The sequence below is a fragment of the Taeniopygia guttata genome, chromosome 12, assembly GCF_048771995.1.
Source record: "Taeniopygia guttata chromosome 12, bTaeGut7.mat, whole genome shotgun sequence".
NCBI lineage: Eukaryota > Metazoa > Chordata > Aves > Passeriformes > Estrildidae > Taeniopygia > Taeniopygia guttata.
The window spans coordinates 6,425,801-6,453,249 of NC_133037.1; the positions used below are offsets into that span (position 1 = coordinate 6,425,801).

General features: G+C 44.4%; 1 protein-coding gene across 2 annotated transcripts in view; it reads left to right on the plus strand.

Moving 5' to 3' along the window:
• ADAMTS9 (ADAM metallopeptidase with thrombospondin type 1 motif 9) overlaps positions 1–27,449 on the plus strand; it is a 79,712-nt gene that overhangs the window by 12,221 nt on the left and 40,042 nt on the right. For both annotated transcript variants that reach the window (XM_030282961.4, XM_041718749.2), the window contains 18 exons: positions 2,581–2,870; positions 3,850–3,933; positions 4,036–4,157; positions 4,524–4,564; positions 4,683–4,788; positions 6,644–6,793; positions 7,656–7,797; positions 8,010–8,117; positions 12,606–12,751; positions 18,595–18,776; positions 18,876–19,012; positions 20,067–20,184; positions 20,431–20,526; positions 23,052–23,218; positions 23,327–23,456; positions 24,026–24,152; positions 25,785–25,995; positions 26,735–26,899. In XM_030282961.4, the coding sequence (XP_030138821.4) occupies positions 2,581–2,870; positions 3,850–3,933; positions 4,036–4,157; positions 4,524–4,564; positions 4,683–4,788; positions 6,644–6,793; positions 7,656–7,797; positions 8,010–8,117; positions 12,606–12,751; positions 18,595–18,776; positions 18,876–19,012; positions 20,067–20,184; positions 20,431–20,526; positions 23,052–23,218; positions 23,327–23,456; positions 24,026–24,152; positions 25,785–25,995; positions 26,735–26,899 (2,522 nt within the window). The remainder of the gene's footprint in view (positions 1–2,580; positions 2,871–3,849; positions 3,934–4,035; positions 4,158–4,523; positions 4,565–4,682; positions 4,789–6,643; positions 6,794–7,655; positions 7,798–8,009; positions 8,118–12,605; positions 12,752–18,594; positions 18,777–18,875; positions 19,013–20,066; positions 20,185–20,430; positions 20,527–23,051; positions 23,219–23,326; positions 23,457–24,025; positions 24,153–25,784; positions 25,996–26,734; positions 26,900–27,449) is intronic.

A 27,449-nucleotide genomic window follows, 5' to 3' on the forward strand; every position in this document is an offset into this window, starting at 1 on the left:
AGGATATCAACAGAATCAGGCACACAGAGTTCCTGGCAGTGCCTTGTGCAGTTCCCATTAATGTGGTCAGGATTTTACAGATGGATTGAGAGCAGTGCACAGCCATTAGCATTTAATTTTTTACAGGTGAGTGCACACTATCTACATGCAAGAAAGATGGGTGAAGATAACTGTTCACTACTACCAAAGTCCAGGAATGGCTTTCTGTGCAGTGCATCCCCTTCACTGGTGCCTGGTTTTCCAGTAACCAGCTGACAAACACCCAATATGTGACCTATCCAAATAGCACACTGCAAGTGTTAGAGTGACTTTGTGAGTCACAATAATTCAGTTGCTTTGGAAGTGACGATGTGTCTGACTTCATTTGTGTGCTGAATGGGGAAAGAGCACTGATACTGTACCAACACTTGGCAGCATTAGGTTAATGATTGAACTTGATGATCTTAAGTATCTTTTCCAACCTAAATGATTCTGTGACTCTGTGCCAGATCTCTGTGCAAAAAGGAAAGTTATTTTTCCTCTCTGCTGGGCATACCTGGCTTTGTTGGGCTCTGATTCTCCTGCAAGATCAGGGGCAGGTCAGGGCTCTCAGAACAAGATGTGGAATTTCATGTGGTACTCTCTGGGTTTTGGGTGGGTTTGTGGGGTTTTTTTTGTGTGTGATACCAGCAGCAGGATTTCAGTGCAAGCCCAGTGAATATAAATTTCTTTTATACACCTGTGTGATAGGTGTCTTCAAAGATAGATGTCTTTGCAATTCCCTCTTTTTTTGCCATCTAACTTCCCTCTGACTGGATGATGGGAGGAGAAGGCACCTGAGCCTCGTGGTCCCATCTGGGGCCCTGCAGAGCTCTGCCTTCGCTCTGCAGCCTTGTCTTCAGCCTCGCTCGAGCCCTGTTGAGCATCTCCCCGTCCTTAACACGCTTTTCCTTGTTCACCTACTCCTTTTGGAAGTTAGCTATTTAAAAGGAAAATTTGAGTGGCAGTCTAAGGGTGCAGAGAGGAGCTGGCTGAAGGGCTGGGGTTAGCACTTTCTCCTCAGTCTGGTCCTCTCCTCACCTTTAAGTTATTTGTATGCATAGTTGGCTCCCCAAACTGATTGGCACTGAATGAGTCGGGATAATGTCATGGTTGCCCACGAAGCAGTGCCAGCATGAGAGCATAACCTTGCCAACACAAGGGCATTGATTAGAGCAGAGGAACTAGGGCAATCCAATTATAACCACAAATGCCATTGGCTTTCTCGAATTCTTACTCAAATAACTGCAGACTCTCTGCTGTATTAAGGTGGTCTGGACTGTATCAAGAAAGGGGAATTTAGAGGACTTAGGTAGTACAGAGTAGGCAGGATTTAATTCTTAACTACTCTATTGCCTATTTGCACATAGGGCAAAAGGATAGTATTTTTCAGATAGGTAGAAGCTGGCTGATCCCCTTTGCCTGCTGCGATACTGCAGAATAAATTTTTGGAAATTATTACAAATATTCCTAAAAGGAAACTATACAGGAAAAATAACTAAGACGTTTCCTATCATTTCAATCTTGTTTGAGCATTGAATATTCCTTTGTTCCATAATATTATGCTTCCTCTAACCTACTCAATGGGTCAGATAAGGAAATGTGATATTTTTCACCAGCATGACAAAATTAAACTAAAGCTACAAAGAGCATGAGGGTTGTAGCCTGGAGTCGTAGATGAGTAGTTCAGATCTGGCTATATATTAAATGCAGAAGTGAACAGTCTTTCGTGGATGAATCACATTCAATTAGCTACTTCCTATGATGAACTGATTAAAAATTAAGTGGCATCAAATAAGCCTGATTTTGCTCTTACATTTAAATAATGCTATAATTACATACTAATCAGATGGTAAATCTTAATTGTACACGTTCCATATGTTTTATATGCCTGTTCTCCCTCTTCACTTTGTCGTCTTTGTATCAGCATGGAGTATATTTTCAGGCTGCTTTTATGTTTGGCCTAATTGAATATCAAAAGCAGTATATGTGAAACTTCCTGAATTCTATTCTTTGTCCAGTGGCAGCTGTGCTATTAGATGACCTTTACCATTCCTGTAGCACAGAATAATAAAGGGAAGGGGGGAACTGAAGCCCGGGCGTGTTATTGTTAGAGACAGAAATAAATCATATATAATTGCTTTGCTGTGAAGGCCAAATCCTGCCGTCCTTCATGCCTGAGTTAGAAATACAGGATTTGGACCTTTGTTTCCTGTGGTTTCCTGGCCACCTTGGACGTGCCCAGAATCCTCACGCTGTTGCTGCAGTGGCTAATTACCATTGCAGGGCTCCATCCCTCCTGCACGGACCAGGAGCTGGCTCTGCTGCAGGGAATGTCCACCTCTGAGTGCTACTGGCTTCCCCAAGGTGGCTTTAAAAATGAATCCTTAGATGTTGAATTACATGGTGGGCTTCCACAGAGTGCTTCTGTTTCAGTTCCCTGCTTGTTTGGAGCAGGCCCACACAACTTTGTTGAGGTAATAGGTATTTTGACTTAGCATACACATGATGCTTTATTCACTCCAGAATGTACTGTATGTTTTTTCTGCCTTTTAACCATAGATCATGACCACAGTCACAAAAAGAACAAGCGGAAACACTGGAGAAGGCAGTGGGCAGAGAGCAGCAGCATATTATCTGACATGGAGATGTTGAAACACAGCCTAGAAGTGAATTCTTTTCCTGGGGACAGCAACAAGACGGGGACCATTGGTGAAAAGAAGACCCACAAGCGAACAAAGCGGTTCTTGTCCTACCCACGTTTTGTGGAGGTGATGGTGGTGGCTGACAGCAGGATGGTCGCCTACCATGGAGCCAACCTACAGCACTATGTCTTAACCCTGATGTCAATAGTGAGTGTTCAACCAAGTCAAGTAGATTCACCCACAAATTGTTTTCTAGTGGTCACAGAGCCCCTCTCTGCTGCGTTTGTATGCAACGCCATCAGTTTGCCTTCTCTAGGTATGGAGATAATGCTGGGGCTACATCAAAAATGGTAAAACATGGCTGGAAAATGCTGGTTGGAGTCTTCTTTCCCAGATCCATCACGCTTCCTGATCCTTCTCACACCTCTCTCTTCCAGCTTTCTGAACATCAGACGCCATGAGCAATATCACTGGTTGTGTAGTCCACAGCTGTACTCTTCATTTTATTTAAGCCCATGTGAATTAACAGCTGAATTTAAAAAAGTACTTTGGGCACTGTGCCTTCCAGGGGACTGATGCTGGTAGGTTATGCAGTTGCCTGATTTCCTTTGCTGTTGCAAGGAGAAGGAGCCTATTGTCACCTTGATCATTAGCATAGTTCTCAAGTTGGCTTTCCAGGCTGAGAATAAGCACCTGAGTAGTTGCAGGTACTAAGATGCAGTAGTGCAGTTTCCAGACAGGCAGTTCTGTATATGCAGAGTGAGTAGCAGGGATTATCCAACATATTTGTGTCTCTGGAGCGATGTTCATCCTGTTTGAGGGTGGAAGTGCACCCAATATGTGGTCTGAAACTGCCCATGTCAAAATCAGGCAATTGGAAGAATAAGTTTCTTTTGGCAGTCTTGTTTGGTGGTCTTTGTGTCTCAGAGCAGAATGATCCTTTAATTTGGTGAAATGTGTGCTAAAGCAAAAGGAAATGTTAGGTTTCTGTGATACCAGCAGGTTTTTTTTCATTCTGAAATTGTGCTTCTGCCAGAAGGTCTCTCCAAGTAGCATCAAAGCACTGAGTAGGGCAGAAGAGCAGCCCAGGAGAAAAACAGTTGCAACATGAAGAATATGTGTGTTGTCTTAACTGTTTATTTCCTTGAATGTCAACAGTAATTCCAAATATTGCTTTTTGAAACAGGTGGCTTCTATCTACAAAGACCCAAGCATTGGAAATTTAATTAATATTGTTATTGTGAAATTGGTCGTGATACATAATGAGCAGGTAATGGAAATTATTTTCTTCACTTTCTGCTTGACAATGGCATTTGTAGTGAGCATTGTCATGAATAATTAAAATACCTGTTTTCTGTGTGTTGCTTATCAGGATGGTCCTGCAATATCTTACAATGCCCAGACAACATTAAAAAACTTCTGCCAATGGCAGCAGTCCCAAAACCACCCAGAGGGAAGTCACCTTCGGCATGATACAGCTGTGCTTGTTACCAGGTGTGGTGAATATTCTTATGAAAACTGTAGCCAGTTGTGCGTCAGGGCCCATGAGCATGTTATATGTGGGAAATGGTCAGATTTTGATGTGGATGTAATGATATTTGCAGTTGTGGGAGCATGTGTCCACCAGAACGAGATGATTTTGAGAGGCTTAAGACTGTCTAAGGTCTGCCCATGGGTTTAGCACAAGATGAAAAACTCTGACTGTGGTGGGGAGTTAGTTTGGACTGTGGATGATGTGGCAAAACAGCATGAGAAGGTCCATTGGAGAACCAAGAGTTGTTTCTGCTGTTGTTACTTGTGCTTGTACCTTAATTCACTGCTGCATTGAGAGTTAATGTGTCAGGTCTGTTCTGCTTTCAGACAGGATATTTGTAGAGCGCACGACAAATGTGATACTCTGGGTAAGAAAAACCTTTTTTTTGTCTTTTAATAACTTTTTTTGTAGAGACAATGTTAGATGTCTATGCTGAACTGTAAGTGACATTTCTTTTTCTATCATAAATCTCTGTTATCTCCTAGGTCTGGCAGAGCTGGGCACAGTCTGTGACCCATACAGGAGCTGTTCAATTAGTGAAGATAACGGACTGAGCACTGCTTTCACCATAGCACATGAACTTGGCCATGTGTATGTTTTATGTAAATACATTTACATTTAAATAGCCCAATATTTATGCTAACTAGGGCTTGCCAGCCAGGCTGGGAACTAGTACTGCTGAGCCTAATTATTTGAGGGGAGATCAATATATTTGGGTAGAAGATGCACCACTGAGGTAGATGAAATTGTGGGGTGCTCTGGAGCCTACCTGAGAGCAGCCAAACCAGCAGGGCCATGTTTTGAGGAGGATAAATGACAGAGTATCACAAGCAGCACCTAAGAAATTACATCTTGACCAAGTTATTGGAACTAGCCAGGGTTTTGGGCAGAGGTCCTTGGAAGAGAGCAGGACAAAGGATTCTGGCACATCTGAACTATCTTCTGGGACTGAAGTCTTCTCTGAGAGCAGGTCCTCAGCCTGCTACAGCTTGTCCCACAGCTCTGTGGGGTGCTGGTGAAGGCAGTGCAGCAGCTGTGTGTGAAGGAGGAACTTACCCAGTACATCTGGGAGGTGATGAGGTGTATAAGCAAGCTTAACTCAACCCTTGAACTGTTTCATCATGGAAAATCTTGTGCTGCTGGACATCCCTGAAGAAATGCTGTCATTCACCTCCTCCAGCAGAAATTTCTTTCAAGCAATTTTTGCTTTTTCTCACTACTGAGACTTTTTCTCACTACTAAGCAGTCATGAGAAAATCACCTTAGATCACATAGTCCTTTACCCCTGGCTACAACCTTAGGTAGCTGACTCAGTCCCAAACCATCACATGCCTGCTTTGCAGTGGAGGTCTGTAGGTGTGGGATGGATGAGTACTTGGGAACAGATCTCTCATTATTCTAAACTCTTGCTTTTCTTCATGGAGAGCTGGCTGAGACTGTCTATTTTTAACCACAGTAGTATTTGTTTAAATAAGACTTCCTGACAGAAAGTCCCCAAAGTTTTGGTGTTCCCCACACCTAACCTATGGCTAATTCCTTTGCTAATGCTGCCTCAGAGCTGCTAGAGGGGGTTAGCAGTGCTCCCAAGCAGGAAACTCCTCTGTGCTCTTTTTTTCAGAGAGCAAAAAAGATGGTTTGTTGGAGGTAATCTTAATGGAATACAAACTCCCCAGCCTTGGAACACAGGATCACACCAGGTCACTTCCCCTTCCCCACTTCAAACAGCACAGCACTTTAAGCCGCTCTGTCTCCATTAGTGAATTTACCACATTCTTCAAGGTGTCATGTGCTGCAAACTTCATGTTGGTTTCTGCTGATACCAATGCTTGCTGGCATTTTGTAACCCTGCCACATAAAGTATAGGAGCCAAGTCTATCCCTGGTACAACACTGCTTAAGCAGCCCCGTGGCCCAGGGCATTCAACTGCAATAGAAAATATTTTGCATCCAACAGTATTGTGTGCATGAGGGTCTGCAGACAGTGGGCTCAAGTCAGTCATCTCCTTCAGAATTCCCTGAGATCAACTCTTGGATCTGTGGTCACTTCAGAGTATTTGCCATTTTTATGAAGGAGGGGCCAGACTCCAGCCTGTCTGCAGGATAGCAACCGTCAGATGAAAAGGAAACTGCAGCTGGATTTGCGTCTTACTCCAGGCTCCCTGGAGGACTTCTCTGGCTAAATATATGCAGTCATGGAGTGGAGAGCTTAGCAGGATGCTGCGCAGCTTTTCCCACATGAGTTCTAGAAACCCTGTTCATTAACACTTCTAAATTTATTATGAATATGTGTGTATTCATACTTTTATTCTGTAATATCTGTCAGTGGCATATTTAGGGAAAATTCTTGGGTTTGCTTGCATTTAGTTTACACTGTTGCCCTTGCTATACTAAATACTTGATGTTTGCCTCTTAACTGACTCTACTTTTTGCTGCTCTTTTCCTCTTAGATTTAACATGCCACATGATGACAATCACAAGTGCAAGGAAGATGGAGGTAAAAACCTCCAACAGCATGTCATGGCACCAACACTGAACTTCTACACCAATCCCTGGATGTGGTCAAAGTGCAGTAGGAAATACATCACTGAATTTCTGGAGTAAGGCCTTGCATATGCATGTGTTGGGCTGTTTTCACATGTCCATGTGTCCCATGGAGTTCTCCAGTTAATTAGGAGTCCTAGTGTGCAGCATTTGGAGGAAATCAGAGAGATTTGTGTGTGCACACATCCTTTACATAGAGCAGGAATGCAGCCCTGGCATCCAATGCCTGCCAGTTCAGCCTCATGATAAGCTGGCAAGGACCAGCCTCTCAATGGGGAAGAATAAGTCTTCCCCCATGGATATTGCTTTTAAGGAATGTGTGTTCTCCTCAAACCTGAAGAATGACTTTTCCAAGCTTTGTGGCCCAGATACGGAGCTGTGTTTTAGAAGGCAGATTGAATCTGCCTTTCTGCTCCACAGGTCAAGATAAAGCCCTGGCACTAATCCGTGTGGGAACACCGTTCCAGGAGCCCACGGGTCAGTTTGCTGCATAGTGATTCGCCCATTTTGCTGTGATGCCTTCCCGTGTGTTGTGGTGTGGAACAAAATGAGAGCCATGATGGTGTTCTGGCAAATCCAGGAGCTCAGTCCCTTGGGCAGTTCTGCTAATCAGTGATTTTTTTTTTCTGAATTCTTTATAAAAATGCGCCAGTGCTTGCTCAGCAACTAAATGCACACGTAGAAATGCTTTTGCCATGGTAGCTGACTGGAGCGTGGTGGATGGTTGCTGTCACAGCACAAGGGTGATGGTGTGTGGGTAACACACCCTCCTGTGCTTGAGTTTGATACAGCTCTTGTAGTGCTTGTTAAATATGGCAAACGTGGTGTGCAACTGCCCTAAGGCTAATTCAGGCAAACACAAGTGGGTTCTGATCTCCCACCTCCTGTTTAACACCAGTATTCTGATTTGTTTTGTAGCACTGGTTATGGGGAGTGTTTGCTTGATGAACCTTCATCAAGAACTTACACATTGCCTCAGCAGCTCCCAGGGCTGATTTATGACGTCAACAAACAATGTGAGTTAATTTTTGGACCCGGATCCCAAGTGTGCCCCTATATGGTAAGTGAAATTTCACACCTTATTTTTCCTGGTTTTGCCAGAGCAAAATAAGGTCTCCTGGGGTTGGATGAATGGCAGACTCACAATCCATCAACTTACTGTCAAGCTTGTGAGTTAATGATAAATCCTGGGGGGATAATTTCATAAAGGATTATCTGTCTGGTAAGGGATATGGTACAAATTTAATGTTTTGATTTCTGCAATCACTTAAGCAGATGCAGTGTCGGCGACTTTGGTGTATCAACGTCGATGGTCCTCACAAGGGATGTCGAACCCAGCACACACCTTGGGCTGATGGGACAGAATGTGAGCCTGGAAAGGTCTGTAATACCTGGTGGTCTGTGCCTCGTGGCTTTATTTCCTTGGGCTGAGGCTGAGCATATCAGTCAGAATCATCCTACCCTAATGCCAATAGTGTGGGGATGTCTCTGACTGCAGTGCTGGAAGCACAAAGCAGCTTGATGTGTTTTAAGCCTGATGGTGCCTGGGACATCTCCAGCCCAGATAACATGATTAAAGTCAATTGCTTGGCATAACATTGTTTAAAGCAGGTATTCCTGGAGTGCTTATCTTTTTGAATTAATGCCCTTGAGTGAACTTTTGAGCAAAACTTCTGCAAAGCTTCCCTAAGCTTTTGTTGGAAATTGCCTATGTGATGTGAGCAATTAGTAATTCTGTGTAACATAAACTTTTCAGCTGGCTTTTCATCTTAACAGCTTCAGAGCAAAATATAGAATTGGTTGACATTTTATGTATGGAACATTTTTGGCAGTAATTCATAGAAACTTCCCATTTCCACGTGCAATGTTAATTTCCAGCTAGCATTGTGGTTTCTAGGGTAAGTGTTTAATTTTTAGTTATTCGTCTCCGTAGAAAAATAGTTGAGATCATTTTTCTTTTATTGAGATACTGAAGCTTTTGAATAAAAATGCTAACTGGTTCTTACTATTTGTGTCTGAATAAAAGTAGTCTCCATCTGTGTCTAGTAAAAATAGTGTGATGTTATTCTACACAGTATAGCTTAAAATTTTGCTTTTCTGGCTCTTAAGATCAACATTAATAATGACAATGTTTTCTTTAGACAGAGTCAAAGTTTTGAATCATAGTCTCAAAGTAACTTTAAGAAAAATTCTGGATGCTATTTTAAATATAGTTTTCCATACAGGCTATGGAACTGTTTGGAAATTTATCTTTTGATGTATGTGTCTGAAAACTCGATTGTTCAATGGCACTTGACTGATTTCCTTCAAGACAATGAGCATCATGTATTAATTTGCCTTCCTTTCTTAGGCAAAAGTGCAATTGCAGATTTGTTTTTATGGTTGAGAAAGTGCATTAGAGATGTAATTGGAATATCTAATGCTTTTCTGTAAAATCTCCATTTTGAGCATAGGTGTCTGTGGAGTCCCTGTGACTTGAGACCTTGTGCCCTCAACTTCTCTGTTGGTGAGCTTCAGATCTGCTCACTGCTGAAAGATCAGCAATAACTTTGACATTTTCTTGAAATTCCAAAAATCTGTGCTGCAGCAAACCTGCACTTACCCTTGGATATGACCAGAGTGATGTGCAAATAGCAGCAGCTGAGCAGATCAGCACTCCCTCAGAGCCACCCTGTGTCATGCAGTGTCCAGCTGTATGGCTCTTAATAAAGACCATGTGAGCAAAAACATTTCAGGCCACAAATTTAGACAAGCTAGATAAGTGTGATGTGAAAGTCTCAGCTGAGAGCAGATAGGCTCTTAAGAAAAGCAAATGCAGCCCACTCATGTTCAGGCATTTAAATGTATTCTCACAAAAGGGCTTTATGGAGTAATTTTGCTGCCTGTGTGTTCATCTGATTCAAGCTTACAGTTTGGATCAACATAAACTGTCCTGCTTGGTATTTACTTGGGCTTGTAAAGGGCTGAGGTGCGAGTCTGAAGTGCTTTTCCTTGGAATAAATTGCTATTTTGGTACTCTGCTGTGGCCAGGAGCCCTGTCAAGCTGCTATTTGCTGACTAATGCCTCAAGTCTGCATGTTTAAAGCCTGCGCTGTATGGGTTGGCAGATGGAGAAAATACCATACCATTTTTTATGGAGATATCTTTGGAAATAAGAGAGCCTGAATAGCTAAAAAAAAAGATTTAGCTAAAGCTACTGGGATGTAGATTTAACTAGGCTCTAAATTTACTCTTAAATCAAGGGCATTAAAAAACATGAGAGTATTAACTTACGCATATTTTGCTTGTGAGGACACTGAATCTGATATTGCCAAATCAAGCCATAACCCCAGCCCAGAGTCTGGCTTTGCTGCATGATGGTTTTACCATATTCCACAGAACCAGCTTATTGTTGGGTGGAGATAAATCTCTGAAAGAAGATAAAGGGGGTTGTAAATTTGGACCACTCTCCATTGTGGTTTTCGGGGCTGTTTAAAGAATGGTAAGTGTAGAGCAGATGAACAGTAATGGTTTGTGTGTGCTGCCCTGTGGCAGCAGGTAGTGTGTCTGTTATGTGTGCATAGAGCTGCACAGCCCCTTCTGCCCCCTGCTACTCCATTCAGCCAGCCAGCCCAAGGATGGCAGCTGGATTTGGGGAATTATCTGGAACTGCAGTGGCAATACAAAGGAAAGGAAAGTCTGCTGTAATGTCTTCCATCCCTGCCAATGCTCTCCAGCTCCACTGTGTGTCTAAGATATTTTGAATTTGCTCCAGACAATCTGCCTTTTATTCTCTTCATTCTGTGAGCTGTAAGCTTATAGGAAAGAGGATCCTGGCAGGCTTTTTAGTCTTTCTGCTGTATCTCAACATAGAAATTATTTTTAAAATATGAAAGGCATAAAGGTTGCACAGCCAGACTGTTCACAGTGTGGTTCCATGAAGCACCATTGTGTTTTCATATGATAATCTGGCCATTTATTTAAAACAGCTGTTCTTTTCCCCTGCTTTGCTTTACCATCAACTCCAACCCCCAAATTTTTAATAAAATCAATGGATGTAGATGACTTCCTGGTTAGTACTCAACCATGAGATGGGAGACATATAGGTCATGTCACGGTCTGTAAGCTATGTTCATTCACTAGTTAGCTATTCAGTCATCATCCCTGGGTCAGTGGTGCCTGGCATGACTCTGGTTAGATATTTAGCTGTGAGCATCAACATTGCTGCAAGAAGTTCTCCACTGGGACAGCACTGTTGGATTGGTGTCATGTGTTTCTGTTGCTTAATGATAGCTGTCACTGTATAGGGACCCCAACCTTCAGGTTTTCAACCTCTAAATGCCGGGAAGAGTTGTGCAGTGTAATTTGTCCTGCAGCAAAGAAACAGGCATTTCAGCTGATTTTTTTTGCTGTCCTTTATTGTAGCAGATGGATTTTAGTCAGTTTTATCTGGGGAATCAGATCTTCAGATGAAAGCAAATCTGGGGCATTTTGCAGTGTAAGACACCATGCTTGTCTCTGAGCAAACACCACGTGCAGGAGTTAAATTATTTCCTCAGCTGTCCTGCAAACCATATCCATGGTCAAATGTACCTGAGATCAGCTTTCTTCATCACCAAAGCTATGTAACAAGCCTTCATGGGGCAAAAGGTGTCGTGTGTGCTACAGAGCTGGTGTCCTGTGGGATGCACAGCCCCATGACAGCTTAATTCTGCTCTGTTTGCCTAGATGGCTTTATCCAAGGTTGTTCCTAAGGGTGTCTAAAAAAGCAGGATGAGCTTGTGGTGTGTCTTGACACAGCCTTGTTGTGGTATTAGTGGAAGGGCTGGAAAAACACAGTGCATCAGCAATTTTGACCCTGTTCCCATAAAGATCATCAGATCTGAACAGCACCTGGTGCACAGAAACACTGCAAGGGGATATTTTAGTGATGCTCTCTACCTGTATTCATAGTCTGTAGCCTCTTCTAATCTGTGAGCAATTAGCAATGTTTGGGCTTCCCATAATTACAAAGATTTAGGCATCTGTATGTCTCTGGGTTTAAAACAACTGTAGCAAGCACTGTTCACTGAAAGGGGATATTTTCCCATATATTCTGGTGAGGCTAGAAGGTGCCTCTTTCCTCACTTTTGCAGAAGTCTGTGTAGTCCATCTAGTAAACATACCCCAAAGGACACAATTTATACCATGAAAATAGGGATGGGGGCTTGCCAAGGTCACTTAATCCAGTTTTCCAAGCAAAAGAAAACAAGAGTCATAGCTGGAAAACAGAAGTGTAGACTAGGTCTTGGCAAGTCCCATGTTATGTCTGAGTATTAAAAAAAAAAAAAAAAAAAAAACAAAAAAAAAACAAACCAAACATAACAAAAACACTTGGGCTTGAGGAATTAATTTTTCATTTTATTTGCCTTTTAGATTTGGAATTTTTTTGCTTTGGGTGACTGTGGGGAGGTTTGGGTTTTCCCTGGTGTTTCTCTTTGTTGCCTGTCTCCTCCCCTGACACGGCTCTCCATGCAGAGTTTCTGCAGCTCTCCAGGAAATCAGATAGGGCAGCTTTTTGAAAAGTCAGTGCTGTGAGCTTGCTGTGCTGCTTAGCACCAGTAAACAGGGAATATTTAGTGGTTGCTGTTGTCTTTGGTCTTCATCCCATAAATCGTTCAGTGGACTCAGCACCTTGCCTTCATTTGCCATTTAAGGGTATGGAAAAAGAAAAATATGGGGGTGACAGATGAAAGTAAAAGTAGTTCAGTTTTATTTGATTGCAAAATCATTGTGTGTGGCTGAGAAATAAGTGAGGCTGAGTCTTGTTGCCCAGGCTGGTCACAGTCAGTCGCTCGGAATGCAGAGCAGCACAATCTCACCTTTGCCATGTCTCTCCTTCACATGCAGCACTGCAGGTTTGGGATGTGTGTGCCCAAGGAGCTGGAGGCGCCGGTGACAGACGGAGCCTGGGGCACCTGGAGCCCCTTCGGGACCTGCTCCAGGACCTGCGGCGGCGGCATAAAGACGGCGATCCGAGAGTGCAACAGGCCCGAGTGAGTGCACAGGGGGGAAGTGCCACAGGGTGAGATGGGGAAAAGCAGTTTGGGCTGCCCAAATGGGCTGAAATCAACTTTGACTGTCCCCAGTCCTTGTGAGTGCCAAGGACATGTGGCTCTGCCCTGGGGATGGGTGGCTTTGCCCAGCATGGGTGAGGCAGAATCTGGTCATTGGCATGTGGGTGAAGTGCTCTAAAAAGGGATCCATTCAACAATGAGAAATAAAAAGCTGATACCTACATGGGTTTATTACCTTCTGTTTTCCTGTAGAGGCACAGCTGGCGTCCCACTTCCAGAGGTGTTTTTCTTTCTCCAAAGCTGTGATTCAGAAAGGAGGGAGAAAGGAAGGAGCCTTCCTTTTTTACCATTTTACCCCGGATTCAGTTGCTTTTGCAGCTGTTCCTAGAGGGCTTTATAATAAAGTTTTCTACTGTTTTATTCCTGCTTTGTCTGGTTTTGCAGCTTTTGACTGCTTTTGCAGCTGATCCTTTATACAGTTACATTTCAGCTGGAGCAGACTAGCCAAACCTCAGCAGAAATCTGTGACCCATTAAAAAGTGGCACTCAAAATGTTTGCTATCAGCCTGGAATGCAAAATCCTGCACTGTTTGAAATGGCAGGGAGTTTTGCTGTGGGCTTCAAGGAGACAAATATGTAGCTGGTGCAATAGTAATAGCTTGAGCAATTGGTATGAAAGCAGCCTGTTTACGTAAATTGTGAATTGTGCTGGTTTCTGTTTAAATGCCTTCTTGCAGAAGAAGGGAGGCTTTCTGGGCTTTTATTTGGGACTGAGATACAGACCAGGAGAGAGTCTGTGGGACTGGTTGCACTGAGGGGTCTTAAAAAGATTCCTATTTCTCATCATTGGTGTTGGATGGTTTATTGCCAAGGAAATTGCCACTAGGGATGTGCTAGTGATAGTTTCATCACTACTAATGGGAGAAGGGAGGGTTTATACCTCTGGCACTGGTGGTGTGGTAACAGGAGAGCCTGCTCAGCACAGCTGGGCAAGTGTCAAAATTGAGGCTGAGAGAGTAGGACACCAGCACGTTAATTAAAACAACGCTAAGAAAAACACAAGTGTGCAGGGCTCTCATCTGGCTGTGCTGAGTCAGCACGCTCCATATGGTCTTTGATAGCCATGGAAAGACAAAAACAAAGCATCTTTGCATCTCTGCTGCTGAAACTTTGGATACTGTCAGCAAAATGTATTCCTGTTTTCTGAGAGGCATCTATTCAGACTGATAGTTTTTTGTGATAGAAAATCTCCTTTATCCTATAGGCTAGCCAAGGGATTTGAAATTCCATCTTCCCTGATAGCTTGTGGTTTGTATGCTGGTGCTTCAGTAGGTGTATTGCTGTGGCTGGGATTTGCAAAAACATCTAAACACACTTGGCACCAAGCTGCCTGAGAAATCCTTAAGATTGATAGTGGTTATTTTCTAGGCCCCCTTTCCTGAGCTTTGTGCTGGGGGAGCTCCAGTGCTCCAGAGCCTTCCACTGATTGTTGATTTGTGCCTGTAATTTGACACCATAGTGTGAGCTCCCACCGCCCTTGTCCCCATTATCATGGGGCTGCTAAAATGATGCAAATGGTGAGACCCCACTGGATACTCTCTTGCCTTTTCCCCTTCTCAAAGTACTTCAAAAAGAGACAGTTTCTCCTCTGTTGTAGAAGGCAGCAAACCCAACCCAGATACCTTGAGTAAGGACTGAAATAATTCTCAATAAATCTTTCATATTCAAAGTTGGTTTAGCTTTTTAAAGTTGTTTCTGTGCATGAGAATCTGGGGTGGGATCTTGCATCCGATAAAAAATTGTGTTAAATCTGATATTGAAAATTACATCCGTTCCCTCCATGCTACAGAAAGTAAGGCTGCAGCTCTTGCCTCTCTTTGTAGAGTGCTCTGACACCTACATGGGTGAGTATCCTGCAGGGATGCAGGAAGAGCTGTAAGCCTCTGGAATGGCAACAGACCGTTTTGACATGCCCTGAAGGAATGTGTTTGCTAACCAGACCAGACCTTTCCCACTGAGATTGCCCACATGGGAATTTGAGCCTGGCTGGTGGACAAAGCCCATGGCTGTAGTGCATCATCAGAGGGTCTGATGAGGGTCTGTGGTGCAGGCCCTGGTTTTCAAAGAAAGACGTGTTGCAGAATTATGGGAAAGGATATATACCAGAAGCCCTGTTTTCAGGAATGGCTGTTTGGATAGGGGAGTGTTATCTCTGAATGTGAGTTAGATCACATTTGCATTTTAGTCCATCACAGAAGTAGCCACCTGTTTTGAAAACTGTCTGAGCCTGACATGCAAACACATGTATAGATAACTGTGCTAACCACCAACCAAGTCCTAGGGCTTCCTGAAATATAAGGAAGGATATCTCAAACTGATCTGTGTACACTGGAGCTTCACAGATTTTTCTGCAGTCACACATGAGCACAGGTACATGGGCAAATATGCAGATGTACACTTATGCCCTGCAGTTATTTCTCCTGGGGCTATTCCTTGTGACAACCTCAGTGCTCCCAGGCAGGGCTGCTGCCCATCCCATGGGGCAGGTGCAAAGCACCCCCAAAACAGCATTTCTTGGCAGGATGTCTGTACCTGGTGCTCTTGGACTGCTGGGAGCTGCCTCAAAATCTGCAAGTGAAGATGCTGAAGGTGATGGATTTAGCATCATGTATTTCAGACCTGTTGGGGTGGGAATGGGGATGAGACTCCGTCATTCCCTGGGCCTGAGAGTTTCTGGGCTGCTGGGAGGAGTGCAGTGGGTCTGGAGTGTGTGCAGGAGCTTGTCAGGGGAGTGATACTGCACTGAAACTGGCTCCACACTGGCTGTTAATTGGTCAAATAGTTGACTCAGAGAGAAGGGAAATGGAAGCAAAAAAATGTTTCTCTGCATGTACTGCTTTTCCTTCTGTCTCTGTGGTACATTGTTGATGATCCAGAAAAATATTACACAGAACGAAGTATGCTGTATTTTTTCATGACACTGAAAATTGATGTTATATGAGGGTGACTTCTTTTTCAGGGTCAGTTCTTTTTGTCCCTCACATTCTGTGAGAAGCAGTGCTGGTTAAAAACACTGAAACTTGTCAGGGGAGTTTGGAGCTGTTTTTAAGTGTCAGAAGTGTGAGTGTGCTTCAGCCCCCCAGCATTGTCTGCAAGGAGATTTACTGCCAGGGTTACAAAGCTGACAGTTTGCAACAAGGTGGCAAGCTTTAGCATCCTTCAGTTTATGGTGTGTCCATGTGTCAATCTTATCTCAATCTCAGGGGTCATGTCTAGAGAAGAGAAAATTAAATAGTAGTTTAGGATTTTTGGATTTTATCAGACATATATTTTAAAAAACCAAAAGGGCTCCTGCATGTTCTTCATGTTCTCCTTAACTAAATAGTTAACAGTTTCATTTTAGTTAAATTGATTTATATTGGAAGCAATGTGGTTGCCATAAGAATGTTGTAATTGCAATTTTTTTAAAAGAAATGTCCTCTTAAAGGTTTGTATAACTCAGAGGCTTTGTCAGACTGCAACAGTCCTGCAGAGGTACAAATGCTTTTGAAGTGAAAATGATGAATCCTCTTAATTCCCCCATGAATGACTCAGACTCACCCAGGTCTGGAGTGTGCTGCTGCTGTGATTAAGAAGGTTCCTCATGTGCTGTGTAGTAATATGGTTGAGATGTCCCTTTGTAGCTAGAGATAGCTCATGTGCCTGCATGGGAATAGTCCTTGGGATGGACTCTGGTATTGGGAAACCCCCAGCAATTGACACTGTGCCTGCAAGGCAAGGAGGAGTTTGGGCTGTGTCTGCAGGAGCTGCTGTGCTGGGATAGCCCTGGAGCTGTCCCAGGTGTAATCAAGTAAGTTCTTTGAAGTTGTTTGTCATAACAAGGTGGACAACAGACTAAATCAGTAAAAATAGGGTTTAGACTTACTCCTCCACGAGGAACTGTAAAGATGTAAAATCAGTCTGTAATCAGGAATCAGCAATGGCCACTGTGCAGTTGCTTGGGCTTTTTATCACTGGTACTTGTGTAATTGCAAACACCTAAAACCTTTGTAAGTGACAGGCATTTCACTTTCCAGATGGCATGTGAGAACCGCCCTCAGAGCAGATAGAGATGGTGTTGTTAGCTATTGCTCAGGGCTTTGCCTGGGGACAAATCATACCCTGTGGCATTTAGGGTAGGACTAGAGGGTTCTGCACCAGAGCAGTGAGGATCTCAGTGACTGGAGGATGCTGGCAGGAAAAATCCCACATGTGTGACTGGTGGTGCTCAGCATCTCACCTGCAGCTGCTCAAGGACCCAACTCCTTTTGCCAAACCTGTGAGCATCCCTAGCGTGGTGCTGATGGGGTGGTGGGAAGTCTGCCTGCCTTTCCTGGTTTTGCAGGCAATCTTTTGGCAAGAGCAAGCTGTTCTGTGCTTCTGTCTCTCATTTGTTTCACAGGAACATTATTTGAGTCACAACAAATTTTCAAGCGTAAGAGTGAGGAATTGTTGTTTGTGGGAGAAATGGCACTGCTGGGCTTACTGAGTGGTGGAGGTGCAGAGGTGCTAAAAAATTCAGTTCAGCTGCAGGAACTTGTTGACTCGCTGTGTGTAGAGACCACTGTGCAGGTGCAGGGAGGTGCTGTCTCTTTTGTTAGAGGTGCTGGCTGCATGCAATGTGGAGATCTCATGGTGAGCACTTCTGTTCTGAGGGCAGGGGTGGTTCCTATTCATTCATCTGCATCTTGAAGGGTTCTCCAAGTGTGCAAACATTGTGTGTGTTTCTTCCCAATGGAGCTCCAAGGGAAGGAGCATTCTGCCAGCATCCCTGGGGCACTGATGGGCACCTGGTCCCCAGGCAAGGCAGAGCAGATCCTGAAGAACAGCCCTGGAAGGCAAGAGTTGTGGGTGCACAGTTGTTGGAGCCCGGCAAGTCGCTCTTCTGATTGTGCTTCTTGCTAGTGTAGGCACTCATGTTTCAGAGGGTAGGTAGAAGATGCAGGTTTGGTGGTTATTTTGATGTGCAGCTCATTCTTGCACCACTGCTGGCAGCATATGGAATGGGAGAGGCTCTTTCAGTCCCCAGAGTGATGTTCTCTGGCAAAGGCTTCATCTACATATGAGAAAAATAGTTTTATGACTACAGCCCTGAATCTGTGAATCAGGAAATTTAAAACGATAGCTTCTCCTAGGCTTATCCACTGGGTTTTATGTGGCTTGGATGGGATCTGTCTTCCCAGTTTATGCCAGTGTCATCATGCTATAAAAATGGGGGTAAGTTATTTATTGGCTGTCTTTGGTGCTTTCTGGAATATATGGAGGTGAAGTGTTGCAAAGTGCTCAGCATTACCATTTTTAACATTTGGGGCTAGAAGTCCTGAAGGACTAAGTGTTGTCTGACCTTTCAGCCTCTGCAAGGGAGGAAGCCTTTTCTCCTGTAATGTTTAGTTATTTGCAACCCACTAGATCAAAGGCAAATTGTCAGCCACAAAATCCATAGGACTGATGGAGTTGTAAGGAGACATGGGCCTGGGTGGGATCCCTCAGTGTAAAAATAGATCCTCAGGTGGGGAAGATGATGTTGCTCATCCTTTCTGATTTCTCTCACTACCATGGCATCCATCAGAAAGCAAATATTCTCTTTGTCATCCCTTTTTATTGCATATGTGGGATTTTTTTGTTAGACCCCAGCATAACATTTCCTGCTTGTCAACCTGGGATATTTATTAAAGATATGCAGAAAGACAGAGCTCACAAAATGCTGTTGCAAATCCTGACTGTACTAAACTGGTTGCAGAATTGCAATTCCCCTCATTTCCAGCCCGGTGTTGTCTCTGCAGACCCAAAAACGGTGGGAAGTACTGCGTGGGTCGTCGCATGAAGTTTAAGTCCTGCAACACAGAACCGTGCTCGAAGCTGAAGAAGGATTTCCGGGATGAGCAGTGTGCCGACTTTGATGGGAAGCACTTCAACATCAACGGGCTGCCCACGAATGTGCGCTGGGTGCCCAAATACAGCGGCAGTAAGTGGCTGGGGGGATGCAGATCCTGCCTCCTGGATTGCTGCCTGGGGTGAGGGTGTTCAGATAACGTGCTCCTGGTCTCCCTCCCTCCCCCTGCAGTCCTGATGAAGGATCGGTGCAAGCTGTTCTGCCGGGTGGCGGGGAACACGGCCTACTACCAGCTGCGGGACCGTGTCATCGACGGGACGCCCTGCGGCCCCGACACCAACGACATCTGCGTGCAGGGCCTCTGCCGGGTAAGCACTGTCCCTCCTCTCGCCAAAGGGACGTGGCACTTGTGTAGGGCAGGCAGGCTGGCGCTTCTGCACCGTGCTCCAGGCAGTTGTCGGTGTCCTCTTCACTCAGAGGATGCCAGCAGCATCTGCAGACTGTCAGCACCAAATGGTCTGAAACTTGTGCCAGCCTCCAGATTTGCACATGGAATCATAGGATCATTTACATTGGAAAAGATCTTTGAGCTCAAGTCCAGCCATTAACCCAGCACTGCCAAGTCCACCACTAAACCATGTTCCCAAGTGCCATATCTACATGTCTTCTAATACCACCAGGGAGGGTGACTCCCACCACTGCCCTGAGCAGTCTTTTCCAGTGTTTGACAACCTTTTTAGTGAAGAATTATTTCCTAATATCAAATCTAAACCTCCACTGTTGAACATGAGGCTGTTTTCTCTTGTCCTGTTGCTTGTTACCTGTGAAAACAGCCTGACCCCCAACCTGGCTACAACTTACTTTCAAGTAGTTGTAGAGGGTGAGAAAGCCTCTCCTGAGCCTCTTTTTCTCCAGGCTGAGCTCCTCAGCCCCTTCAGCCACTCTTCATCTTAGTCTAAACCATTCACCAGCTCTTCTTGGGACACACTCAAGTGGAACATGTTTGCACATCTGCCCTAAGTTACTGAGGGCTGTGGAATCTCAGCCTAAATCCCAGTGTTGCTTCCTTCTATGCTTTGCCCCAGTTCTTCCTGATCAGGCCCCAGAGCCCTACATTTCCATTCACAATTGTTCTACACACTTTTCTCTATGGGAACAATTGATGCAAGAATTTTTTTCTAGTGAAAGCATTACCTGGTGCAAACAGTTGTTCTGAGTCTTGCTTCGTAAAAAAGCCTTTTGTTGTAAAACCTTGTGGGATGGTCACACTGTAAATCAGTGGAAAAATGGGGGGAAGCAAACCAGTTTATCTCACAGCAGCCTTTTGCGTACACCACTTTTGTGTGCCTTAATTAGGAGATTTGTCAATGTTGTTCTAGTCTGTATTTGCTCAATCTGTTTTTTTCAATTTTTCTCTTAAAGCAAGCTGGATGTGATCATGTGCTGAATTCAAAAGCAAGAAGAGATAAATGTGGTGTTTGTGGTGGGGATAATTCTTCATGCAAAACTGTTGCAGGCACATTTAACACGGTGCATTATGGTAAGAATCTGTTGCTAAAAACTTTATAGTGAAAAAATGTGGGTCTATAAAAGCCATTATGACACTTAATCTACAAAAACACCGATGTAAAACACAAAATCCTTCTAGCTATAGTATATTCCAGTTTATAACTATTTATGCTATCAGCTCGTGTAATGTGAGTAAGTTAGCTCATTTCCCTTCCCCTGTAGAAAACAAATCAAATGCCTGTGTGATAGCCTTGACTTTCTGTTAAATCTTTCCTAGGTTATAACATTGTGGTTCGCATCCCAGCTGGTGCTACTAATATTGATGTGCGTCAGCACAGTTACTCAGGGAAACCAGAGGATGACAACTACCTGGGTGAGTTGTACTCCTTATTTCACTCCAGAAATCTCCTTGGTTGTCTGGTTGTGGTGATGTATCTACTGGCAGCTCTCTGCTAGGGAGGTTGAAGATTTCATTTGAGGGAGATGTTTTCTTGGTGAGAATTTTTCTATGTCTGCCAAACATTCAGCCTTATCTTTTTTTTTTTTTTTTTTTTTTTTTTTGTTCATGCCATCCTAGTTGCAAAGTTTGAGAGGTTCACCAAGTATAAGAAATATTCCCTTAGGGTGTGTCTAGGGCTGTGAAGGACTGTTGAGCCTGGGTGGGAGCTGAGGGACAAAGCCGGGAACCAAACAGGATTCTGAGCTCTGCTGGAGTCTCCTCACTGCAACTTTTTCTCTGCTGTCACCATGCTTTGGCTGGTACCATGTCCTGAAAGATGTTTGTGTAAACACATACAAAGAAAAATTATTTTCTATTCTTCTGAGAATAGTAATTCTGATTTCACTTAAAATGAGGCTTTCTTGTCCCTGCCTGATAGTGACATGTAATTGTAAAGAAATACCCTGCACCAAAGATGTTGGTTTGATTTAAACCTAACAGTAATTTGGCCTTTGGCTGTTGGAATTTCATAATCATTGTTCTCTCTAATCTGTCTTTAGAGGCAGATGAAAATGCTTGTGGTGCTGCATTAGACAACTCTGTTACATGCACATATATGCTGTTAGCATGGCCATGAATGTCTTTTCCATCATGATCATTAACTCACCCCATAGATAATTTGTTTGGTTTCAATAGCAGAGATAATACAAATGAGCATTATGACTGATGTTACACTTCTCAGTTGAAGGCTGATTTTGCCATTAAGTCCTGTGTGGGGTCTTTCAGAGTCTCTGGTCCTCTTTTGCACACCCTGTGGCTTGCACCACTAGCTGTGTTCCAGTAGCACAGGGTCCTGTACTGATATCTTTGAGCAGGGCACTTCATCTTGTTCTGTCTCACCAAATTCCTGTAACTAGGTACCTTAAAAAGGGGAGCTGGCTGGTGGCCCCTAGCCCATCAAAGGTATAGGGACTCATTTGAGAAACAAGTGCCAGAGACTACCATGCACCAAAGGGAGGCAGTGCTGACAGCCTTGGCTGTTGCTCTGAAATGCCATCCATGTGGCTGGACCCTTCATTGTGGCAAAAAGTTGAGGTGGTGCAGCATGAATGCACATCAGCACCAAGAAAGTGTTACTGAGGTCTCAGAGTTTTCTGTCTTGGAGGAAGGAGCAAAATTTTATTTTTCCTCTTTCCTGGAAAAAACAATCTTCCCTATGTTGTGCCTATTCAAACTGGTTCACCCCAGAAGGAGCCCCAAACTTCTCAGCTCTTCTTGGAGGGCCTTTAATCTTCTTGGGAAACAATGAAGTCAAATCTTCTTTAATGTTGCTTTAATATTGCTGGGAAAGCATCTCTTCACATTAGGCCTGACTGGAAGCAAATGAGAAGTGTGCATGTGTCCACTTACTTTGCAGCTCACTGAGTGTGAAATCTTGGGCCCTCACTTACTGTGAACCTTGTAGTTGCTTAACAATTTAGGAGGAATTTGATGTTGTCATCAAGTCCAAGATGTACCTACTGTTATAGGAGATATAGTAAAAGAGAAGTAATCCTTTAATGAGTTTTACTACTGCTGAAAAACATTAAAACCTCCAAATTGTGAAACTTGGTTGAGTGTAGCCTCTGCTTTGTGAGGTTTTCTCCATCTAGTCTTTTTGCTACTAACCAGTGTTTTGCTTTATCTCTCCTCATTCGATGGAAAAACCTTCCCTTTGGTATTTTGGTGTTTAGATTTTTCAGTACAGGGGCTTTTTAGTAACATAGCTGTGATGGGTGAAATGGTGGGGAAACTAACTTAGGAAATTAGCTACATAATCGCATTAGTGTGAAGTTGTGCAGCAGACTGCTGTTTTCAGGAAACTGTTCCTTTTATAAAGTATTTAGGCTTTAAGCCTCCAGTGCTCTCACATACCTTAAAATTTGGAATAATAAAAAGCATGGGGGGAGGAGGGAGAGGGAGACAAAGGGGGAGATACTGACAAAACTCTCTGTAATTATATACTAGAAAATTATGTTTCGATAATTAGAGTGCATACATTTACCCTAAGAACACACCAGGAAACACCAGGGAAGCCACCCTATCCATACAGCTCATGAAAAGGTTTGGGCAGGATTATTTCTGTGGTATATGCAGGGATACAGCCTACGTGTGCTCCTGGCAGCAGCCAGCCCAGAATGTCTTTTGGATATCTCTGCACTGGGTTATGGATTAACTGTTTAGCAACAACTTCAGGAGTTCAGCCTTCATTTTTAGGAGGCTTTCCAGTGGAAAAAGGAGAAGGCATAATGTTTGCAAGAGCTCTGCTGCTCACTTTACATCCTTTCTGTTTGAGAGTGCCAGTGGGCTTTTCCCCCCACCTCCCCAGAGAAAGGAGCACTGAGAGCACACGACTCACATTGTTATGTATGTATGAGTTAATTCTGCCTCTTTAGTTCTTGTTTTTTGCACCTATGCAGCCTTATCTAACAGTCAAGGAGACTTTATATTAAATGGAGACTTTGTCGTCAGTATGTTTAAAAGGGAAATCAAAGTTGGGAATGCTGTGATTGAATACAGTGGCTCCGATAATGGTGTTGAAAGGATTAATTCTACAGATCGGATTGAGCAAGAAATAACACTTCAGGTGAAGTATATGTTGTGTGTATGGACAAGTCTGCCCAGCATTGTTGAACTGAAAACAGTGGGCAGTGATATCTGTTGGTTTACTCTGCTTCATTTTTCTTCCTCTCAGGTTTTGTCAGTGGGCAATTTGTACAATCCTGATGTTCGTTATACATTCAATATCCCTATTGAGGACAAACCTCAGCAGTTTTACTGGAACGAGCATGGCCCATGGCAGCCCTGCAGTAAGCTCTGCCAAGGTGGGTGCTTGGGAAGGGTAGTTTTGTCCTGGATTCATTTGGGGTCTGGGCAGTACATCAAACAGATATCTCTCTGTTTGATTTCTTTGAGATTCTCACCCTGTGGATACAATTGTTTCCCTGGTCTGCAGTGGAGGGTAACATCCTACAAGGTGCTTCTGTGTTTCAGAGCAGGGTCCTTTACAGTGCCTCCCAGCCAAGTGAGCCTCACAACCTGGTTTGCAGGTGAGGAAGCTGAAGCGCAGAAAACGTCATGAGGCATTTCCTAAGGCTGCAAAATGCACCAGTGTCTGGTTTTGGGTCTGACATGCAATCATTGCCAGAGCCCACCCTGCTAAATACTCACTCAGAGCCCATTCCTGTGGGGTAATGCAGCTCTCTGCCTGTGTCCATCCCATCTGTGATAAACTCCTGCTCCACTTAGTCTTAAACCCCCTCCCTGTTTCAGACAGAGGTAGAAAAGCACACCTAAACATCTCTTAAATACTACTGTGAAAGGTATAAGAGAAATTACTGAATTGATCACTTTGCTGCATGACTCAAACCAAGTGCTGATTTTCTCTGTGCAGGAGAACGAAAAAGGAAGCCTGTGTGTAAGAGAGAGTCAGATCAGCTCACGGTGTCAGACCAGCGATGCGATCGAATTCCCCAGCCTGACCCCACCACTGAGCCTTGTAACACAGAATGTGAATTAAGGTGTGCTGTGCTCAGCCATGTGTATAAATAACATTGTGTACTTATTATTGACTCCTCTTTCATTTTGCTTCTCACCATAATTCCCTTTCTCACCAGCCTGTATTAGATTTTGAAAAAGAAAAGAATTGGTAGTTGCCTCTTTGTCAGCCAAGAGGGATTGTCATCCACCAGTGGTGTTTTGAAAGGCACTTTTCAATGTTTTTACATTTCTCTTTCTGGATTCAATTAGAGCTAACTATAACAAAAATTCTCTTAATGTTAAAAAAATCTCCCTGTGTAATACAGGGCCTGAAATTTGCATCTGCCTGGATCAGAAATCAGCGCCCTTATACATAGAGCCTGCAAAGAGGGGTAAACACATACTTAAAGAAAAAAATGTAGCTAAGACTTGGATTTATCACTGTTTATTTAAAGCAAAGAATAGGCTTAAGTGTAGAATGGGTTCAGGGCTGTCCCCAGACAATTCTTGGCAAGCCGGAATTGATGGAGCACAGTCTAAATCATCACAACCCATTTTCTTTTAAAAAACAACCTGTTTTCCTTCCTGGGGCTGGCATTAAGCGCCTGCTGGTGAAGCAATTCCGACGGCCGAGTTTCCCGAGGGGTTTCTCCAGCCCTGTAAAACCGGGGCTGTGCAGGGGCTGTGCAGGGCCGGGTTGTCGCGGTAACAGCTGTTGCCATTGCAACAGGTTGGAAACTTGAGAAGGGCAAAGCAGGAGTCTGAAAAGCATGCAGGGGTGTGAGGCTCCCACCAGTCAGGAGCTATTGATTCCAAATCCCCTTGATCTTATTCTTCTCTGGGCTGTGATAGAGTTTGCTCTCTTGGCTTGGGAGCAGGGCTCTGTGCTCCCTGTACAGGTGCAGGCATCAGCCCGAGGGTCTCCAGGACCCTTAGAGGATGTCACTGCCTCCTCCCCCAGAAGTCACCCATGCCAGGTGTGAGGGGCAATGGGCTCCTGTTGGCTTCAGGGTCTCCAGCACCTCCCTGGATCAGGCCTCATTCCAGCATCTCTTTCCAGAGCTGGGATGATGTGAAGCAGGGGTGTATCTCCAGGTGGGTCCTTGGGGGCCTCCAGCACCATCTTTGTTGTCCATCTCACAGAGGAGGCAGCAGGGTGGAAATCTGTCAAGAGAGAACACCTCTAATCCCTGCTGACACAGCTAGGGCTTGAGTAGCTTGTAGCAAGTCATTTGCTTGTCCTTTGGAGAGCTGAAACTGCATTGTGGGTGTCTTTATTGTGGAACACCTCTCCAGCCCGTGCAGATCATTTTTTGATGCTGTATTTTCCGGATTTTAGGAGCTGAGGTGGCAGATGCAGGGGAACGTGGGGTGGAAAGCTTTCAGAAGCTTTCAGAGCACTGTTCCTTGCTTGGCCATGAACTCCCCTTGCCACCTTAGCTGGTCCCACAGGATTACAGTGTGGCTTTGCTGTCTTTCTTTTGCTTAAGAAAGACCTTCTGACAGTTCCTTCAAGCAGCAATGCCAGGGTAATTGTAAGTCCCAAAGCACTGTGAAGTGTGACACAGAGCCAAAACTTCTTGTTCAAGAGCATATATTCCTTATTTCTGTCAAACACCCTTGAGCACATTCCCTGCAGAGCCCAGGGCTGATGTTTGCTGTCCTCGGCACAGGTGGCACATCGCGAGGAAGAGCGAGTGCACGGCGCAGTGTGGGCTGGGCTACCGCACCCTGGAGATCTACTGCTCCAAGTACAGCCAGCTGGAGGGCAAGATAGAGAAGGTGGACGACCGCTTCTGCAACAGCCAGGCCAAGCCCAGCACGAGGGAGAAGTGCACTGGGGACTGTAACGTGGGAGGATGGCGGTACTCGGCCTGGACTGAGGTAAGGGATGCTCTGTGGCACGGCCAGTGCTGCTCCTTGCACAGGAGTACATTGGGCTGTTTAAGTTGCTAACAGAATATATGTAAAATATGGCCACAGTGGTTCTGCTTTCATTGCTTCCTCTGGAGGACACTAATCTGAATCAGCCTGGTATTCCTTACCTTCCACTGCAATTAATCTGTACTTTAAGTATCTGTCTTCATTACATGAAGCTCTGCTAGCTGTCTTCATCAAAGCTGTCACTACTCCAGGAGCTGTGGAGGACATGTTGCCATCATCAGGGGACTTAGGAAATTTCTTTCCTTTACGCATCTTAGCTTTTGCATGAACAAAAAAATTCCTGAATGAAGGCACCAAAAGATTGAGAAGCCTGGGGTTTTCCAGAAAGGGTGTAGTGAAGTGGGGCTGGCTGGTCAGAGAGAGTTAATCTCTCTTAAAATGAAAACGAACAGCAGCCATTTAGGAGAAGTGAAAGGCAACACTTGTAAAAGTAATAATGGGGTTATAAATGAATTTCACAGGTCTGAAATGAATTTGTGAAACACATTGCCATGACATTTTATTAAGCATAGCAAGATTAGCTTTTTAAAGGAATACATCCAAAGTAAAAGCCTGTTACTTAAAGTATAAGTTGTTGTTCCAGAGGTTTCCTGCAGTCACTCCACAGTGACTGCAAGGAGGGAGGAGGCAATAGCAGTAGAGTGGCAGGAAATATTGACTGGGTGTGTGTCCCTCGCAGTGCTCCAAGAGCTGTGGCGGGGGCACGCGGCGGCGGCGAGCCATGTGTGTGAGCACCTACAACGACGTGCTGGACGACAGCAAGTGCAGCCAGCAGGAGAAGCTGACAGTGCAGCGATGCAGTGACTTCTCGTGCCCACAGTGGAGAACTGGTGACTGGTCCGAGGTAGGTGCTGGTCACCAAGGTGGGCTCACCCTGCTGGTACTCCACCCTAAGGGGCTGGTGTCTGCAAAAGGTGTCTCCATCTCTGCTTGTGATTTGTTTGTGCATCCTGCAGAAGGTGGCAAGCCTGTGCAGAGGGAGGCTTCAGACAGGCAGAAAAGTCATTGGCCTTGCTACCACTGGTCAAGTGGCTACTTTCCTCCCTGCAAAGCCACAGAGGGTTAATGTCTCTGCAGTCCTGCAGTAATTTCTCCACAGTTTTTCCGTAGTTCTGCTGTGTATTTGGGAAGAAAAATACCTTCTGCCCTCATTTTCCCTTGAGATTGTCCTCAAGAGCCCTGGCAGCTCTGGCTGTCACTGGAGGGCAGGATTGCACCCTGCTGATGTTTTGCTCAGCCTCTCTCTGCTGTTTATTACCTCTTCCACTGCTGGTGTTTTTTTGCAATGCAACAAAACAATCATGATAGATTTCTCACTGCAGCAGGACTGGGGGTCCTGGAGAACAGTTTTCAAAGGGTGCTCATCATCATTGTGGCCAAATTTATCTTGTTTC